This window comes from Equus caballus, chromosome 5 (genome assembly GCF_041296265.1).
Source record: "Equus caballus isolate H_3958 breed thoroughbred chromosome 5, TB-T2T, whole genome shotgun sequence".
Lineage (NCBI taxonomy): Eukaryota > Metazoa > Chordata > Mammalia > Perissodactyla > Equidae > Equus > Equus caballus.
In genome coordinates, this window is record NC_091688.1 from 83,582,581 (window position 1) to 83,601,645 (window position 19,065).

A 19,065-nucleotide genomic window follows, 5' to 3' on the forward strand; every position below is an offset into this window, starting at 1 on the left:
TCCAGCGACTAGCCATTCTCTGTCTCTTATCCTCTCCTCGGGCCTCCCTATTCCCTGAGAAACAAGAATATTGAAATTAGGCTGACTAATAATCCTACAACGGCCTCTAAGTGTTCAAGTGAAGGGAAGAATTGTACATCTCTCACTTTAAAACAAAACTAAAAATGATTAAGCTTAGTGAGGAAGGCAAGTTGAAAGCCGAGATAGGCTGAAAACCAGGTCTCTTGCACGAAACAGTTAGCCAAGTTGTGAAAGCAAAGGAAAAGTTCTTAAAGGAAATTCAAAGTGCTACTCAACTGAACACATGAATGATAAGAAATTGAAACAGGCTTATTGCAGATACAGAGAAAATTTTAGTGCTCTGGATAGAAGATCAAACAAGCCACAACATTCCCTTAAGACAAAGCCTCATCCAGAGCAAGGTTCTAACTCTTGTCAATTCTATGACGGTTGAGAGAGGTGAGGAAGCTGCAGAAGAAAAATTTGAAGCTAGAAGAGGTAGGTTCATGAGGTTTAAGGAAAGAAGCTGTCTCCATAACATAAAAGTGCAAAGTGAAGAAGCTGCAGCTTCTGAAGAAGCTTCTTCTTCAGCAAGTTCTCCAGAAGATCTAGCTAAGATAACTAATGAAGCTGGCTATACTAAACCACATATTTTCAATGTGGATGAAACAGCCTTATATTGGAAGAAGACGCCATCTAGGATTTTCGTAGCTAGAGAGGTGAAGTCAATGCCTGGCTTCAAAGGACAGCCTGGCTCTCCTATTAGAGGCTAATGCAGCTGGTGAATTTAAGTTGAAGCCAAAACTCATTTGGTTTCAAATCTCATTTGCAGCATCAACATCAACACAAGACCATCCAACAGCAAAAAGATTATGACTTGCTGAAGGCTCAAATGATGGCTGGCATTTTTTAGCAATAAAGCTTTTCTTTTTGAGGAGGAGGAGGATTAGCCCTGAGCTAACTGCTGCCAATCCTCCTCTTTCCACTGAGGAAGACAGGCCCTGAGCTAACACCCATGCCCATCTTCCTCTACTCTACATGTGGGACACCTACCACAGCATGGTGTGCCAAGTGGTGTCATGTCCGCACCCGGGATCCAAACCAGCGAACCCTGGGCCACTGAGGCAGAACACACACACCTAACCGCTCTGCCACCAGGCCGGCCCCTAAAGTATTTTTTAATTAAGCTATGTACATTGTTTTTTTTTTCCAGACATAATGCTATTGCATACTTAACAGACTACAGTATAGTATAAATGTAACTTTTATATGCTCTGGGAAACCAAAAACTTTGTGTCACTTGCTTTATTGCGATATTTGCCTTATTGCGGTAGTCTGGGACCGAGGAGCTAACTTGAAGAATGAATAGGAGTGGGCCAGGGGGACAAGGCAGGAGAGCTTTCCAGACAGAGGAATGAAAACGTGTAGTCTGTTCAGGGAACATCAGATAAGTTAGGTATGGCTGGAGTGTATCCATTCTGATGAGAAAGGAGGGAGAGATGGTAGACAGGTCATCAGAAGCCTCGTCACCAAGGCCTTGGAGGCCTTGCTGAGAAGCTTACATTTTTTCATCCTATAGGTGATCAGGAGCCAGATTCATTTCCTGGGCTTGGGTTCTGAGGTTAGGACACAGAAATAAGAGGTTGGGGAAGAAACCACAGGTTGGTCCTTGGAGTGATTCTTCTTTAGCAGGGAGAATGGCATAGTATGGGCCTATATTTGGATGGGCCTAGTATTACAACACAAGCAACTGCTTCCAAAGAATTGGCTAGATCTATTATTGGCAAAAGCATGATTCAGATCAAACAAATAAATCATGATTCAGGAGGCCAAATCATAATTGATAGCCTTTAAAAGGATCCAACAATTGAGTCACTACTGTTAGAGGACTCTAGGACCAAGCGTTATTCTGACTAGTTAAACTTGCTGCTTGCTGCTTTCAGGTTGCAGGTGTCGAGGTAAGTTGGGAGAGTTTAATATAATCTTCTTATAGGGTTGTGAGAAAGAAGCTTTCAGAGGATATAGACAGCATCTTTTTGGAGATACTTAGAAGTACCATGTGTCCACCCAGTCAAAAGTCCCTGACTTGATCTTCAGGCTAGATTACATCTTTACACTAGAAAAAGGGGCCCTTTTTCAATGCTTCTTCCAATGCTGCACAATCTGTGTTGCCCCAACTAAGGTTTCACAAGTACCTCTCTTCCTCACTCTGCTCACCCATTCAAAATTCCCATTCCTTAACCAACTGTGAAAGACTGATGACAGCTAAAAGCCCTGCGAACTATAACAGGGTTTGAGGGGGTAGCACAAAGCAGCGCACAGGTAAGAGCCATTCCTTTGAAGTCTCCTTATACAGCAAGAAAAATAAAAATCTCACAGAGATGATGTGAAGATTAAGTGAACATGCCTAATGCTCAGTATGTAATAATCATTTTTAAAAGTAACTGAAACAGATGCAAGGGTTTTTTTTTTTTTTTGTATGTGTGTTTTTTCTGATCTTCTAGTCCTGGAGATTGGACTTTTGGCCCAGTCTTTACATAGGGATCTATATATTCTCTTAGAAAGAATCCTGCAGGATGCTGGAAATGGGAAACTGGATGACGTGGACGTTACTGACAATGAATTGGAAGAATAAAAATTAATGCCCTCTTTCCTACCTGAAACCTATCAAGATTCACAGTAGTAACAGTCATCATATACTGTTTGTTTCAGTCACTGCTAGCTGATTTCCATCACGATTCCATTTAATGTTCACAATAACGCTGAGATTTCTAATACCACCGCCTCTAGTGTACAGGTTTAGACTCCGAAGCTCGAAGACGGGTAACAGTAGGTGTTTCTTCCATTTTCATACAAGGTTAGATTTAACCGTTGATACAGATTAGAGTGAGTTTTCCCATTCCAAGCCGATGAGGGCTTCTCTCCCCTCCCCTCGGCCAGGTTCTTCCACTCTCTTTGCAAAGAAGAGCATGAACCCCGCTCCAACAGAGCGGCCGAGGAGGCCTCCCTGGGGGAAAGGTTTGAGGAAGCCCCGCCCTGGAGGCGGGTTCACGGTGGGAGTGGCCTCACGCAGACTCAGAGGATCTGGGCCAGACCGCCGCAGAGCCGTAAAGAGCTCGTAAAGAGCCGTAAAGAGCAGAGTCGTGAAGAGGCAAGGCGCGGAAGCGTTGCTTTACGACAATTGGGGCTCTTGCTTGGCCGGCGTGCGCGCTGCTTGCAGCTTCTCGGTTTCACACGTGTGCTGCTGTTGGTGTTCCCGTCCCTAATTCATTCCACTTGGCGTGGACTAGCTCCATTGAAGGACAGTGTGCCAGCGGAGGCCAGGGGTCGTGAGCTGATGGATTTTGCTGCTGAGAATGAAGGGACGTCGGGAGGCGGTCTCCAAAGGGTAGCTGAGGGGGCGCGGCGAAGTCCGGAGTTGGGGAGGGAGGAGGCCAGCGGTGGAGAGGCGAGGGATGGACTGATAGGAATGGGGAAGACAGGGGATGGAGAGGAGGGAAGTGGACAAAGGGCAGAGGACATGCGTGTGGACCTAACAGCTGTGAAGCAAGAAGTTATGGACTGGTCGGAAGTGGAAGAAGGTATGTTGGATGGCCAGTGGATAAAGCAGGAGGTGGAGGATGGGCCTGAGGTAAAGGAGGAGAAATCAGGCACATTGGAGGTGAAGCAGGAGATGGATAGTAGTTTGGTGGTAAAAGAAGAGAAGGCAGATGAACCAGAGGTAAAGGAAGAGAAAGTGAAGGTGAAGGAAGAGGTAATGGACTGGCTGGAAGTGAAGGAAGAGAAGAAGGGTATCTTGGAGATAAAACAGGAGGAGGCATTTATTGTTCGGAACATAAAAGAGGAAATGATGGACGAAGCGTGTGTAAAAGAAGAGAAGTATTTCCCGAAGAAGGAAGTGATGGATGATACAAACGTGAAAGAAGAGCCTCAGGTGAATCCCCCAGTGGGCTCCAAGCGGAAACTGGCCATGTCAAGGTAGGGCAGGGAGAGCTCCATTGGGGGAATAAAGCTGTGGAGTCCTCTGTTGTTCAGATTGAAGGAAACTACACTACCAGCAGGGTGTGGAATAATGAAAAATAAGTGAAAGTTTGGGTCCCTTGATCCTGAGTGGTGGGAGGGCAGGAGGGGGAATTGGGAAGCGAGGTCTTCCCTGTAAAGAGAGTCAGATGACAACAAATGAGTGAAAATATGTGAGGTTGGTAGCGCCCAATGGCAAGTAAGGATGTGAAAATCTGGGGACCAGAAAACCCTTGGACCAGATTCTGGCTTGACTTAATATGCTCTTGAGTTGATAGTCCTTTGAGAGAGGATAGAGATGAAAAAGTCTAATAAAACCAGCAACAACAAAGTGGATTAAGTTAAAATTAGACAAAAATACACTTGAACTCGCCCAATTGTCTAGTTTCTTTATGAGTACTCTGAATGTTTGTCTCTTTTGATTGTTTTCCTCATAGTGTGTGATTACGTGACAGCATAGTTGAAAAAAAGAGTGGTCAGATTCTTGGGACTATTACTGTCTAGAGCACAAGGACCAAACAGAAGTGGCTGTAGTTTGGTTGTCAGTATCCCAAGATCCTGGAAGAGCAGTTAAGACAGATATTAGGTAATAGCATCTCTAGATTATTTTGATGCCCATTCTAGGTTGGGTGTAGAGTTGAGGAAAAAGATTCGCTGCTACTCTCTAAATTTGACTGGGTCTTATGTTCTTTTTCTGGTCTGTGTGTGTTTAAGATATCTAAACACAGCTCCTGTTAAAGTGAGATGATCTTTTAAAATTTAATACGTGTTTTCTTGAATTACGTATCACTAACAACATTGTAAATGTGGTTGTCGTTTGGAGGTGGTTTCGTAGAGGAGAATTTTCTGGCGATGTGTGACAGCTGTCAAGTTATTTCATCACTTCCTGCATGTGCTTTATTCACCGTGACTACATATCTGTAAATTGATCATGATGAGTAATTGACTCAGCAGTAAAAGTTTATAAATAAATAAATAGAGTTAATATTTGATAATTTATTAAGTTTCATATGGGCTTTTGTAGATGTGAAACTTGTGGTACAGAAGAAGCAAAGTACAGATGTCCACGTTGTCTGCGATACTCCTGCAGGTATGTGTAATTTCCTACCTTATTACTTCTGTCTGTACCCTTCTTCCCTCAGTATAAAAGTACCTCTTGTCTCTTCAGTTTGTCCTGTGTAAAGAAACACAAAGCAGAAATGACATGCAATGGAGTTCGAGATAAAACTGCATATGTTTCAATACAACAGTTTACTGAAATGAATCTTCTAAGTGGTAAGCCATCCTATGCATAGTAGGTTGATACTTCCTGGCCATTTGCATATGTCATTTATTTATTTTTCTATTTTGAAATTTTTAGATTATCGATTTTTGGAAGATGTAGCAAGGACAGCTGACCATATTTCTAGAGATGCTTTCTTGAAAAGACCAATGAGCAATAAACATGTAAGTATTTCTTTTCATCCCTTCCAGTAAGAATTCCTTCTAATCAATTAGATTCACTTTTTCACTCGAAAGATGTTTTAAGTGGCCACCATGAGCTGGGGCTGTTCCAGTTGCTAAGGATACAGCCGTAACCAAAAAAAAGTCGTTCCCCTCATGGAGCTTGTATTGTAGGAAGAGAGCCAGGAGATAAGTAGAGGAACAAATATAATTTCAGACAGAGTTAAGTGCACGTGGAAAATAAAGATGGCACAGAAGATTAAAGAAAATGAAAATGATGTTTGTTGTGGGGAGGTTGTGAGGGTACTGTTTTCAGTACAGTGGTGAGGAGAAGCTTCTCTGAGAGATGACGTTTAAGCATCTATCTGAATGATGAGCAACAGGCAGTCCTGTGAACATTTGGAGGAAGGCTATTCCAGCTAGAGACAAAAGCAAAAGTAAAGACTGCATCAGGAGCAAGGTTGGTGTGTTGGAGAGATTAAAAGAGAGGCAAGGTGACAAGGATAGTTGAGTGAAGAGGAGAACGTTGAACATGAAGTTAGAGGAACTGGTGAGGACCTCTAATGTATTCTAAGTGAAAATGGGAGCCATGGCACAGGTTTGAGCATGTTTGCTTTTTGAAAGTTTGAACATGAATGTGAGATGGAACACTATATAGCTTTTAAAAAATAATTATGGGAGAATAGCTTCGTAACTTCAAGGTAGGGAAGGATTTCTTTACAAAAACATAAAAATACTAACTATAAAAGAAATATATGATAAATTTGACTACATTAAAATTAAGAACATCTGTTCACCAAAAGACACTAGAGTGAAAAAACAAGCCACAGAATAGAAGGTATTTATAACACATATAGTTCCCCCTTCCCCACCTGGGAATTTTAATTGGGGTTGCATTTATTGTATAGAGTAACTTGGGTCATTGGACTTGTTTACAGCAATGAATCTTTAAAGCCTTGACTGTGTTGTATCTCTGCCTTTATTTGGGTCCTTTAATATCTCTCTATAATTTTCTCAGTGGAGGTCTCGCACATTTTTTGTTAGATTTATTCTTGGGCACTTTGTTTTTTCATGCTATTTTCAGTAGCATTTTAAAAAAAATTTGTATTGTCTCTTTTCTAGTATTTAGGAATGAGATTTTTTTGTTGTTTATTTTATAGTGAGCATTATTTTACAGTGAGAATTAAAGTCTATCCCAGCACCTTATCTATAGATTCTTTGAAATTTTCTTTATAAACAATTCATCACAATTTATTTCTGTCTTTCTATCCTTATCTTTTTAATCTCTTTTTATTGCCTTTTGGAATAGCTAGGACTTCCAGTTCAACATCAGATACTAGTGATGATAGTAGATGTTTATGTTGTAAGTCCTATCTTAAACCAAGTCCACTCCTAGGTTTGATGATTTGCTGGAAGAGTTCACAGGACTCAATGTACACTTGTACTCATGGCTAAGATTTATTACAGTGGAAGGATACAGAGCAAAATTAGTAAAAGGAGAAAGCATTCCAGGCAAAGTCTGGAGGAATCCAGTCGCAAGCTTCCCAGAGTCCTCTCCCATTGAGTCACACAGTACACTGTTAATTCCTCTGGTAATGAGTTGTGATTACATGTGTGAAGTACTGTCTATCAGGGAAGCTCATTAGAAACTCACTGCCCCGGGTTTTTATTGGGAGCTGGTTGAAGAAGCACCCTCTGCCTAGCATGTGCCAAATTCCAGACTCCCAGAAGGAAAGCAGATAAAACCACATGTGTATACAAACAATTGAGACACACTGAATCACTCTTATCATTTTAGGAAATGTTTTATGTCAGTGCAGGGAACCGTTTACCAGTCAGTCAAATTCCCTGACACCAGCCAAGGGCCAGCCTTGCAAGCAGAACCTTCAAAAGATAACAGTCTCAGGCCTGCTTTGTTAACTCTTCTGTACATCTTTGTTTTGTAACTTCTGATCATACAGGAAAAATTTTCAAGATTGTACCATGATGTTTGCTCTTAAATTTTTGGTAGATATAATTTGATGTCTAGATTAGGGAAGTTCTATTCCTAGTTTGGTAATAGATTTCATTATGAATGGTGGTTATATTTTATCAAATGCTTTTTCTGTGTTTGTTTCATTTTTGTTCTTTTAATCTATAATATTCTAATAATAAGAATATAAATAATCTTTTAATTGGTTTTCTACTTTAAGCTAAACTTGCATGGTGTATTTTCATACTTTGCAGAATTCACATTTTATGTGTGTCCACATCATCATTTCATTTTGTATTCTGTTCATGAATGAAATTGACCTCTAATTTTCCTTTTTCATATTCTTCTCAGGTTTCCTTGTCAATATTATTCTAGTTTCATAAAATTATTTGGGAACGTTCCCATTTTGTTCTTGGATGCATTGACTAATATCAGAATTATTTCTTCCTTAGAGTTTGGTAAAATTTATTAATGAACTGATATGGGCTTAGAGTTTAGGCCGCTGAGGTATATTCTTTACTACTTGTGGGACTGTTCAGGTTTTCTGTGTCTTCTTAAGTCGTCGTTAGTAGATTACATTTTTCTAAGAATTTGTTCATTTGACGTAAGTTTTCAAATTTATTGCCATAAAGTTCTTCATAACATTCTCCTTTATATGTTTGTAAGAGTTGTAGTAATTTCATTTGTGATATTGTTTTCTTGTGTCTTCTTTTTTTTCTAGATAATTGCTATTATGTGTTGCTTTTCTATTTTGTTAGTGTCCTTCTGACTCTTGTTATATCCTTTTTAATTTTTAGCTTAATTGCATTGTGATCAGAGAACATTTTCTTTCTGAGTTTTTTCCTTTAAAATATGTTAAGACTTGTGTTTATGGCCCTGCATATAGTCAAGTTTTCTGTTTGCTTGGGGGAAAAAAGTATTCTGCAGTTGCTGAATATAGTATTGTATATATCCCTTTTAGGTCAGTTTTTTAATTATGTCATTCAAATTATTTATAACATTATTGATTTTTTTTGTCTGTGTGTTCCATCAGAGGTATGTTAACAAGAGAGGTATGTTAACGTTTCCCAGTAGGTAAAATTGAAAGGATTTGTATGTTTCCCCCTGTGGTTCAGTTAGCTTTACTTTATGTACTTTAAAGCTAAATAATTAAACGCATACCTCAGGAAATATTGCTTCTCGGTATTTTAACCTTTGGTGTTATGCGGTGACCCTTTTTATCCTTTTTTTTGTTTACTTTGTCTAATATTGATCAAACTATACCAGTCCTTTGCTTGGTATTTGCATGGTGTATTTTTTTCTACTTTTCCTTTATGCCTTTCTGTTACTTTATGTTTTGGATATGTCTTTTCTAAGTACCATATAGTAGGGTTCTAGTTTGACTCCAGTCTGATAATCTGTAACTTTTAACTAAATCATTAAGTTCACGTACATTTCAATAAAATTACCTATATATTTGACTTTAAACATGTCACTTTATTTGTGCTATTTGTCCCATTTGTTTTGTTTTTTTCTTTTTGTCTTTTGGACTGATTTTTTTTTTTATCATTTGAATTTTTCTACCAGTTTAGAAGTTATAAACCCTTTTTCTGTCCTTTCATTGGTTAGACTACATGTCACAACATGCATACTTAATTTACCAGTATCTAAAGTTAATCGGTACCTTACCCCTGTACCTAGACAATGCAGGGACTTTAGAGTAGGAGTTTTTCTGTAAAGGGCTGGATAGTAAATATTTTTTTCCAGGCCATATGCTTTCTGTCACAACTATTCAATTCTGCCATTGTAGCAAGAAAGCAGCCATAAAAAGTACATAAACAAATGGATGGGGCTGTATTCCAACAAAATTTATTTATGAAAATAGGTAGGAGGCAGGATTTGGCCCTAGTTTACCAGCAGTTACCTTAGAACACTTAAATTCCCTTTAACTTTCTACTGATTATTCTTATTGTTTTCATGTATTTAAATTGTCATTTTTAAATCTCCATGCAATAATTACTGTTTTATCCAGTCAGTGTTTATTTTGGTTTATCTTCATATTTCCCACTTTCTTTGCTCTTTAATTCCTTCCATCATCTTAGACCTTCCATCTGAGAGATCACTTTCTTTCTGCCCCAAGTACATCCTTTAGCATATCCTTTAGGGAGGGTTTGCTGGTTGCCAACTCTTAGATTACTCTATTGGTTTTTGTTTGAATTTTTATTTCATCCTCACTCTTAAATGATTTTCCTCTATAGAATTCTGGGTTCAAAATTATTGTTCCATTATCTTATGGCTTCCATTGTTATTGTTGTAAAGTCATCATCTTTTTTTTTTTTTAAGTGAGGAAGACTGACTCTGAGCTAACGTCTGTTGCCAATCTTCTTCTTTTTGCTTGAGGAAGATTGTCACTGAGCTAACATCTGTGCCAGTCTTCCTCTGTTTTGTATGTGGACACTGCCACAGCATGGCTTGATGAGCAATGTGTATGTCTGTGCCCGGGATCTGAACCTCCAAACTCCAGGCTGCCAAAGTGGAGTGCACAAACTTAACCATTATGCCACTGGGCTGGCCCCAAGTCATCTGTCATTGTTAAACTGACTTTGAAATTTTTTTTCTTTGGCTGAATTCTTTTTATATTTCTGCATTTTTATTTTTTGAGGAAGATTAGCCCTAAGCTACCATCTGCTGCCAATCCTCCTCTTTTTGCTGAGGAAGACTGGCCCTGAGCTAACATCCATGCCCATCTTCCTCTGCTTTACATGTGGGATGCCTACCACAGCATGGCTTGCCAAGTGGTGCCATGTCCACACCTGAACCAGTGAACCCTGAGCCGCCGAAGCGGAACTTGCACACTTAATTGCTGCGCCACCGGTTGGCCCCCCCTGCATTTTTACTATAATGGCAAAATGCAAATTTCTTTTTATTCATCTTAGTTGAGAATTGTTAGGTTTCTGTTAGAATTTGTGGAGTGTGTTTCATCAGTTCTGGGAAATTATCAGTTGATTACTATGTAAAATGTTATTTCTGCCTTATTCTTTGTCTCTTCTCCTTCTAAAATGACCATTAAATGTGGCTTAGGCCTTTTCCCTACATCTTACCTATCCTTTAACCTTTCTTCTGAATTTTTCATCTTTTTATCTCTATAATGCATTCTGAAAATTTCTGGTTTGTTTCATTCTTTTAAAAACCTGCTGAGACACTTTCTATAGTTTCTTTTCACAGTATTTTCAAGCTTTCTTTTATTCCTTTGAATTTTGCAGAGTTCTATAATCTGTGTATGATTATTTCCATGTCTGAAAATATGGGGAGCTTTCAGCTACCTTTTTTTTTCTCTTTTGGTTCCTGCTCACTGAGCCTTGTTTTCTTGTATTGTTTATGCTTATTTTTTTTTTTTATCAAGTACTGCTTTTTTCCCTTAAAAAATTATTTGTGAGAATTTTTTGAAGACCAGGACAAGCGGACGTTCTTTTATTCTACCAGGTACCTGGGAACTTTGCAAATCTGCACCTATCTTAAACCAAGTTGAAGCTGTGTGATTCTCTTGACCACACAAGCAAGGCAAATCACTTCATATCTGAGCAAGGGCTGGCCCATGGCCACAACTTCTAATGGATTTTTTTTCCTTTTTTTCTTTTTTCCTGTTCTAGTCACACTAATACAAATTTCCTAGCATGCTCTGGAGGTGGAGTTTATTTCTGGTTCATTCTTATGCTGAGGTTGTATTACTGTGCGACTCAGCTTCATTTGCAGAAGCTTCCTAGAAGATTGCTGGGTCTTGACGCTGACCCACTTGCTGAGGAAGCTGTTGAAAGGGGCACTCAGTATTTGCCAGAATTAGCAAAAGTGGCTTCATTGCTTTGCTTAGCTGTCTGAGTTTTCACTTTTCATTAAATATTGTCCTGTATTTTCCAACCTGTTTCTGTCAGTTCTTCAGTGCTTTTAAGGTGATTTTTAAATGTATTTTATATTTTATTATGTGTATATATTTCCCCCATTATCTGGCATCCTTAGATGTTTTCAGGGGAAGAGTTGGTCCCTGTAATCAATGCCATTACTGAAACCAAAGTTTCGTAAGTTAAAAATTGCATGTACTTTCTTAAATCATTTTCCCGCTTAGCCAGTAATAGCTGGCCTTTCTTTTCCCTTGGCTTATGACTTGATTGTCTAACTCTTTGCATTGCAAATTCTAGATCCCCATTCACTTAACCATCAACTTGCATTTATACTATGCCATTTCTTTGAGTGATCTTTCTCCTTTCTTCATGGTATTACGTCCTTCGCTGTTCTCTGGAATTGACTAGCTCAGCTCAACCAGCCCCGGTGGTCAGTGGAGTAACACACGTCTCATATCCCATTTTGTACAGCCTGCAGTAGTGGCTGTTTTAGGTTAGGCCTTGTACTAGGCAGTGCCATGGTTCCTCCCCTGAGTGAGCTAACTGCCTAGTAATAAAATCAGGCATATGTACAGCCAACTATGTTATACAAACATCAGTAAAAGAGAAAGAACTGTATAGGTAGCCACTATGATTGCTAAGTGGCCTGTATTTTTGAAATCCCCATGAAATCCTTTTGGCCTCTAGAGCATATGGTTAAAAACACCAGCTGGAATGAGACAGACCTGGGTTTGAATACAAGCCCGGCCTCTCAGAAATAGCTGTATAATATTGGCATCTCCTTAATTCTCATTGCTAAAATGGGGATGATAATAGTACCTGTCTCATAGTATTGTGAGGGTTAAATGAGATATTGCTGCTTAGCACAGTTTGTGAAACATAGTACTCAGTAAATCTTGACTATTATATTTTGAACATTGTGTTATTAACTTTTGAAATTTAAGGCATTTTAAAATTAATTTGTCTATTTGTTTTTGGCTATTAGATGTACTTTATGAAAAATCGTGCCAGAAAGCAAGGTATTAACTTAAAACTTCTACCCAATGGATTCACCAAGAGGAAAGAAAATTCAACGTTTTTTGATAAGAAGTAAGTTTCTAACTTCTTTCTGATTTGGTCAGGAACGTCTTTTAAGGTTTGCTTTGCTGTAGAGCATTGCTACCCAGAGTGTGATCTGTAAGCTGTATGTTATTGGGCGATGACAAGATAACTGCACAAATTGAAAATAAGCATTTAGAAACTTATGCTAATTTTATGTCATGTGACTCTAATAAAAATTTGGGCTTGGAGTGTGTGTGTATGTGTTTGTTTGTGTGTATGTGTCTGTATCTCTGAGACCCAAGATACATGGCAGTATTTCAGAGGCTTTAGGGACAGAGCAGTGAGTCAGAGCAGGCCCTCTGCACAGTTGTAACCAGAGCGTCTTGGCTTTTATAATCCCTTCTACTTTAGGATTCCAAATAAGATTTTATTTGTAAACCAGTGATGGGGAAGAAGGGGACTTTGAAAATATTCACTCTGTAGTGAATCTGTTGAGTACAGATAATACAACACACATTAGTTTGCTGCTTTCTGAAAGTGCTGGATTAAAAAGGCCCCATTAGTACAGAGGAGAACAGGATCCCAAAGAACTGTAAGCGGCCCACTAAATTATTGGATAATACCTTTCAAAAATCAGGATTCTGGATTTAGAATCAAAAAACCTGAGTGAGTCCCTCCCTCGTCAGCCGCTTAGTAACTGTGAGGCCTTGAGTAGAGCAGTTCATTTCTCTGGGCCTCATCTGTTTGATGTGGGAGTTGTACGAGGTAAACTCTTAGGTTCCCTTCCAATTTTACCACTCCATAAATTGAAAAGAAAGAACCATCGGAACTGTCATTATTCTGATGAACCTTCCACCTTTTCAAAAGATGTTATATTGTTAGAAGGAGATGTTTTCCATTTATTTTATGTATGTTTCAAGACATAAATACTTGTAAAAGTGGTTTTCCTTTTTCCTGGTTGGCGTCCAGAAGTAAAGTAATGCCTTGTGTTTATCAAATATGAGATGGTTCCTTGGTGCATTTTGAAGCTGAAATATTTAGAAATTGACATAATGCATTTGAAATGTAAGGTAACTGGCTTTTCCCTTCTCAAATATAAAATGTTTTTCTGTTTTATGAGGGAAACCATTCAGCACGATTGCCATCAGATTTTATTTCTCAGTACTAAAAAGCAGATATCCTCAAATGTAAAATTTGGGGGTCTCTAGATACATGAATATATGTGGGAAGTTTTTTGGAAGAATATTGCATTCAGTATATTTTCTGGGTTTAGAACCCAAATTTATACTCTGTTATTTTGGAACACTTCAGATCTCTGAAATGGCAAATTGGACTCTTCTTGCATGATGCGTTTTGCTCATGAATTTGCAATGATTTGGGGTTGGTTTTCATACATTTTTAGTAAGTTTTCCCCTGGGTAGATTAGCAACATAGTATGCGATAGGCTTTAGAATTAATTTCTTAGCTTCTTGCACATCTGTAAAATGGAGCTGATGAGAGCTACCATGTAAAATTGCGACCTTTGGTGTATTAATTTACCTAGACACCAACTGGAGTGTAGGAAGGAATCAGTATATGGGAGCAATTGTCAAAATAATACATCCTCATATAAAAAAGTTTAAAGGAAAAATAGCTCCTGTAATTCTACTATGTAGAGTTGACTAGTGAGAACATTTCATGTTTCCTTCTCATCCTGTTTTCTTCTTTTTTCAATTTATTAAGTAAAACACAATATTAAATACTTACATAAAAGTATAAAAAGTTACATGACTCTCCTCAAGTTAAACATTAATTTTTTATGAATAAAGGCACACTTTTCTCTGCAGCTAGTTCTTTTCCGTTTAACAATATATTATGGAACTCTTTACTTGTTAATGCAAATCTGCCTCATTTTTAAGTAGTGTATTCCAACTATGACTATTATATCCTGATTTATTTAATTGTTCCCATATTCAGGAACATTTAGCTTATTTCTAGTTTTTACTTATTACAAATAATTCTGTAATAAACTTCCTTGAACAGATTGTTTTGTGTGCTTATGTGACTTTTCTGTAGGTTCAATTCCTAGAAAGCAAAATAGCTGGGTCAGAGACTACATGCATTTAGACTTTCTAGAGAAACTCCAAATTGTCCTCCCAACAAAGTACCACTTTGTACCTTCATCAAAAAAGTATGAGTGCCTATTTTACTTATACCTGCACTTTAATTGAATATTATTAAACTTTTTTTGCATATCTGATTATTAGAGAGGCTGAGCTCTTGAATTTTTTTGTTTAAGATGTGCGTGTTCATATCTCACCTTGGTCTGTTACATACATTGTGAATATTTTCACCAGTATGTTTATCCTTTAGTTTTGCCTTCCACTTATTTTTGATGCACTTTAAATACTTGTTAAAAAAAATCTGTATAACCTAGAGATAGTAAAATGGAGTGGTTAAGAGCTCAAACTGGAGGCTAGCCCAGTGGCACAGCGGTTAAGTTCACACATTCCACTTCAGCGGTCTGGGGTTCGCTGGTTCAGATCCCGGCTGCAGACCTACACACCGCTCATTAGCCATGCTGTGGCAGGCATCCCACATATAAAATACAGGAAGATAGGCATGGATGTTAGCTCAGGGCCAATCTTCCTCAGCAAAAAGAGGAAAATTGGCGATGGATGTTAGCTCAGGACTAACCTTCCTCAGAAAAACAAGAGCACAAACTAGAGCCAGGCTGCCTGGGTTTAAATTTCTTATCAGCTAGCTATATGATCTTAAGCTAAACCACCTAATTTCTCTTTGCTTCAGTTTCCTCATCTATAAAGTGGGACTATTAATAAACAAAGGTTAAACTAGTTTTCAATTCTATTTGTAGTATATGAGAATATCTATTTAAACATCTCACTAGCACTGAGTTGTCTCTTTTTTAAAAAAAAATTGTTGCTAATTTGAAAGGTTGAAATGATACTTGGTTTTAATTTGCTTTTATTCAATTGCTGCTGAGATATGGAATATTCATTCTGTGTTCCAGAGTGAGATCTTAAAATTCAAATGTAAAGTTTGACTTGATCTAATTTGTTCTGATAAGATGATCTTTCATTCATAGAACCATCTGGGAGTCAGTTCAGTGAAAAAATAATTCAGATCTTTGTAAACTGAATTTTTCCATTTGTTCATTGTTAAATTACCCGTGATTATTTTTAAGTGGAAAGTAGTTTTGCCATTAACTGAATTTAAAATGTCTATATTCAGGTGTTGGATGAATAATAAAGCATTAAGATGAATTCCCAGCTAGTTGAAAGCCCTACTTAAAGAATGTTGCTGGTTAGATCATAGATCGTCAACTTGGACATCTCTTTAGTGTATTATCCCAATATTTTGTTCATTCTTGTTCAGCATTTTCATCAGTGATTTAGATCTTGATTTCTCAACTTGGCACTGTTGATGTTTTGAGCCAAAGAATTCTTTGTTGTGGAAGGCTGCACTTGTGCATTTTAGGATGTTTAGCAGCATCCCTGGCTTCTACCCACTAGATGTTGGTAGCAGAAACACACAGGCACAACAAAAACATGACAGCAAAAAATGTCTCCAGACATTGCCTGATGTCTCCTGGAGTAGGGGCACGGGAGAAGCCAAATCACCCTTATTTGAGAACCACTGACTTAGATTAATACGGAAGACATTCTTAGTGAATGTAATATATGGCAGAATCAGGATTGCAGAAAATTTTGCTTGCTAAAAAGGTGATGTAGAAGTAACAAGATGAATATATAAGGTCCTGTACTTCACTTTTAGGGAAAGAAAATGAAAAAAGACACTTAGAAGTACCTTCTTCAGCATACCTGTGTTTTCTCAGCCATTTGTATGAAAATGACCAAGGTTTTAGATAATGTTATTAGTTATTTAGCTGTAGTGTTATTTACTAAAAAGAGGGAAGAAGGGGATACTAAATATTTTCAAAGAATTATTTTCAACTCCTATGCATCCAATATTCTGTTTTTAAGAGACTTGTTTTCAGTGCTTTTTTCAGTTTAGGGCGTTGACTCAGATAAACTTGAATTTGAATATTGCCTCTGCCATATGGTACCCGTTAGGTGATCTTGGGCAAGATCCAATTTAATGGATTGTTGAGAGGATTAAATGAAATGGTACTCAATGACAATTAGATGTCTACATTCTCTTATCTGAAATCCTTGGTGATATGGTACATTTACTATAGTATATTCATCCCTAGTAGGACTGGGGCACTGTTGCATAATCAGACACCACCGTTTCTACAGTGAAACCTACAAATGTTCACATTATAATGGGTAAATAATGACTGTAAATGGGTTCAGTCAGGCTTTGCTGCTGAAGGAGTTAGGAAGAAGCTTTGAGTTTCAGAGATTTGGGGATTTTGAAATTGTTGATATGAGACTTTGGTCCTATACTAAGGTTATTATTACTCCCTAGGTACTAAATTGAACTTTTGTTTGTTTAAGGAGATTAGGCTACAGTATAGTAAAAAACTCAAATTGAAGTTGTTTAAAATTAAATGTTCCAACAGTAACTTTTGAGCAATCTGAGTGAAGAATTCTTTGTGGTGTTTTTGTAACTTTCCTATGAAGTCTGGAATTATTTCAAAATAAAAAGTTTACAGAAAATTTAAATACCCCCATACAAAGTGTGACTCATGTGCCGTTGTGCCTGAATTACCTCTGTAGAATTACCAGCAGGCTATGTAGCAGCAGGTGCAATAGGCACCTGAGACGCATAGGTTCATTCTAACCTAGGCATCCTTTATGGCAGGAGTTTTTGACCGGTGTGACTATGAATTTCCTAAAATCATATGCAAAATTATGTAATGGTTAGTTTTTCTAAGAATAGGAACTGTAATTTTCAATTTATAGTCGAAGTGAGGTGTAATCCTAACAAGTCTGTGAGATCAAATCAAATATGTATTTGATAGCAATGAATTTTAGAGGACTGGTGAGTTTGCAGGAATGTTGTAATGGATAGCTTTAAGGAACAAAGAAAACTTAAGGGATGCTTATATTAAGAATAAGTTGAGCCAAAGCAAGATTGACATTCTCTGTTAAAAATAGAGGAGCTTGATAGGGGAATGTGTCCAGTACAAGGCTCCCCTACTTACTTTGGAGCAGATCCCAAACTACTTCTTTAAAACAGTAACTCTTTCAGAGGTAACTGCTTTACCTCGTGTCTTTGTGGGGCATGTAACTTTATGTTCACCTTTGCCTGGTGCTAATCAAAAACTATTGAAAGAAATATGGAAGATCTATGTGGAGAAAACTGAAACTCCACCAAATGACTTAAAAGATTTGAATAAATGGAAAAAAGTACCTTGTTCTTAGGAGACTAAATATTATAACACTTATTTCTTAAATGAATGATCTTTAAATGTGATGTTATCCTAATCAAAATACTAATGGGATTTTGTTTATTTTTAATTTGAGATTTTTTTTTGAAAAGGAAAGAGTTAGTGATAAAATGACTGAAGTGCATTTTGAAGAATAGACATGGGAGAAGCACCAGGAAGAACCTGAAAAAGAAGAGTAATGAAGTTGGACTCATTAAAATTTATGAAATTCTAGTAAAGTTTTATGGTGTGGACATAGAAATCTGCAGTTAGATTATAGAAAATAGGCACAAGGATATTTGGTACTCTATTATATGATCAAGATAGTGTTTCAAATTAATACCAGTAATTACTTATTCAGTAAATGAGGTTGAGACAGCCTCCCATTTGGTAAGGAAAAAGCTGGGTCTAACTAAATTTACGTAAAGTTGTAAAAAAATCGTGTGGCAAAAAAAGACCATAATAAAGTCAAAAGACTGACTGAAAAATGCTTAACATGTATAGCAAAGAATGCTTATGCATTAATAAGAAAAAAGACTAGCAACCAATTAGGAAAAGGGGAAAAGGATAAGAATAGTCATAGAAAGATATATATGTACGTGTATCATAGAAATATATTTATACATAGATAATATACGGCTGATAAACATATATTAATGATATCTAATTTAATGAAGGTATGGGTTAGGCAGGCTATTTTCCTCTTTTACTGTTCTTGAAAGTGTAAACTAGTAGTCATTTTAGAAGACAATTTGGTAGTATTTCTCAAAAATATTATACATGCCTACTCAAGGAATTTAGCCTACACATATGTTAGTACAGTTCACAGAGATGTATGTAGACGTATATCTATTGCAGCATTATTTTTAATCGTTTAAACACTGGCAACAGCGTCAGATATCTATGAGTATGGGACTGAGTTAAATTAACGATGCAGTGGAATTCTACGCAAACATTAAACAAAACAGAATTACATGAAGAAATATTGTCATGGAATGACATCTATGATATGTTCAGTGAAAAAAAATGTTAGAGTTTAAACAGTTGTCTGAAAGATATGAAGCTAACTTTTCCTATTGATGTAAGGTATACATGCAATGAAATGCACAAATCTTAAGTGTACATTTGTTGAGTTTTGACAAATGTATACACCTGCATAACCCAGTCTTTGTGAATATATAGAACATTACTGTCACCCCAAAAAAGGCTTTTTCAAGTTAGCGCCTGTCTTCCCCAGAGACAACTTGCTCTAATTTTTGCCCTTGAAGATGATTTTTGCCTGTTTTAAAATTTCACGTATAATAGAATCCTATAGCTCACTCTTGCTTTTGAGTGATAGTTTAGCTGACTATGTCATATTTTCAGGGGACATTTATTTT

General features: G+C 37.4%; 1 protein-coding gene across 1 annotated transcript in view; it reads left to right on the forward strand.

Annotated features, from left to right (window-relative positions):
* Nucleotides 1-3,133: 3,133 nt before the first annotated feature.
* The window catches only part of ZNHIT6 (zinc finger HIT-type containing 6), a 54,984-nt gene continuing 39,052 nt past the window's right edge, over nucleotides 3,134-19,065 (forward strand). Inside the window, exons 1-5 of the mRNA XM_023641739.2 lie at nucleotides 3,134-3,978; nucleotides 5,045-5,110; nucleotides 5,189-5,295; nucleotides 5,381-5,466; nucleotides 12,296-12,399. Coding sequence (XP_023497507.1) covers nucleotides 3,338-3,978; nucleotides 5,045-5,110; nucleotides 5,189-5,295; nucleotides 5,381-5,466; nucleotides 12,296-12,399 — 1,004 coding nt within the window. The 5' untranslated portion in view covers nucleotides 3,134-3,337. The remainder of the gene's footprint in view (nucleotides 3,979-5,044; nucleotides 5,111-5,188; nucleotides 5,296-5,380; nucleotides 5,467-12,295; nucleotides 12,400-19,065) is intronic.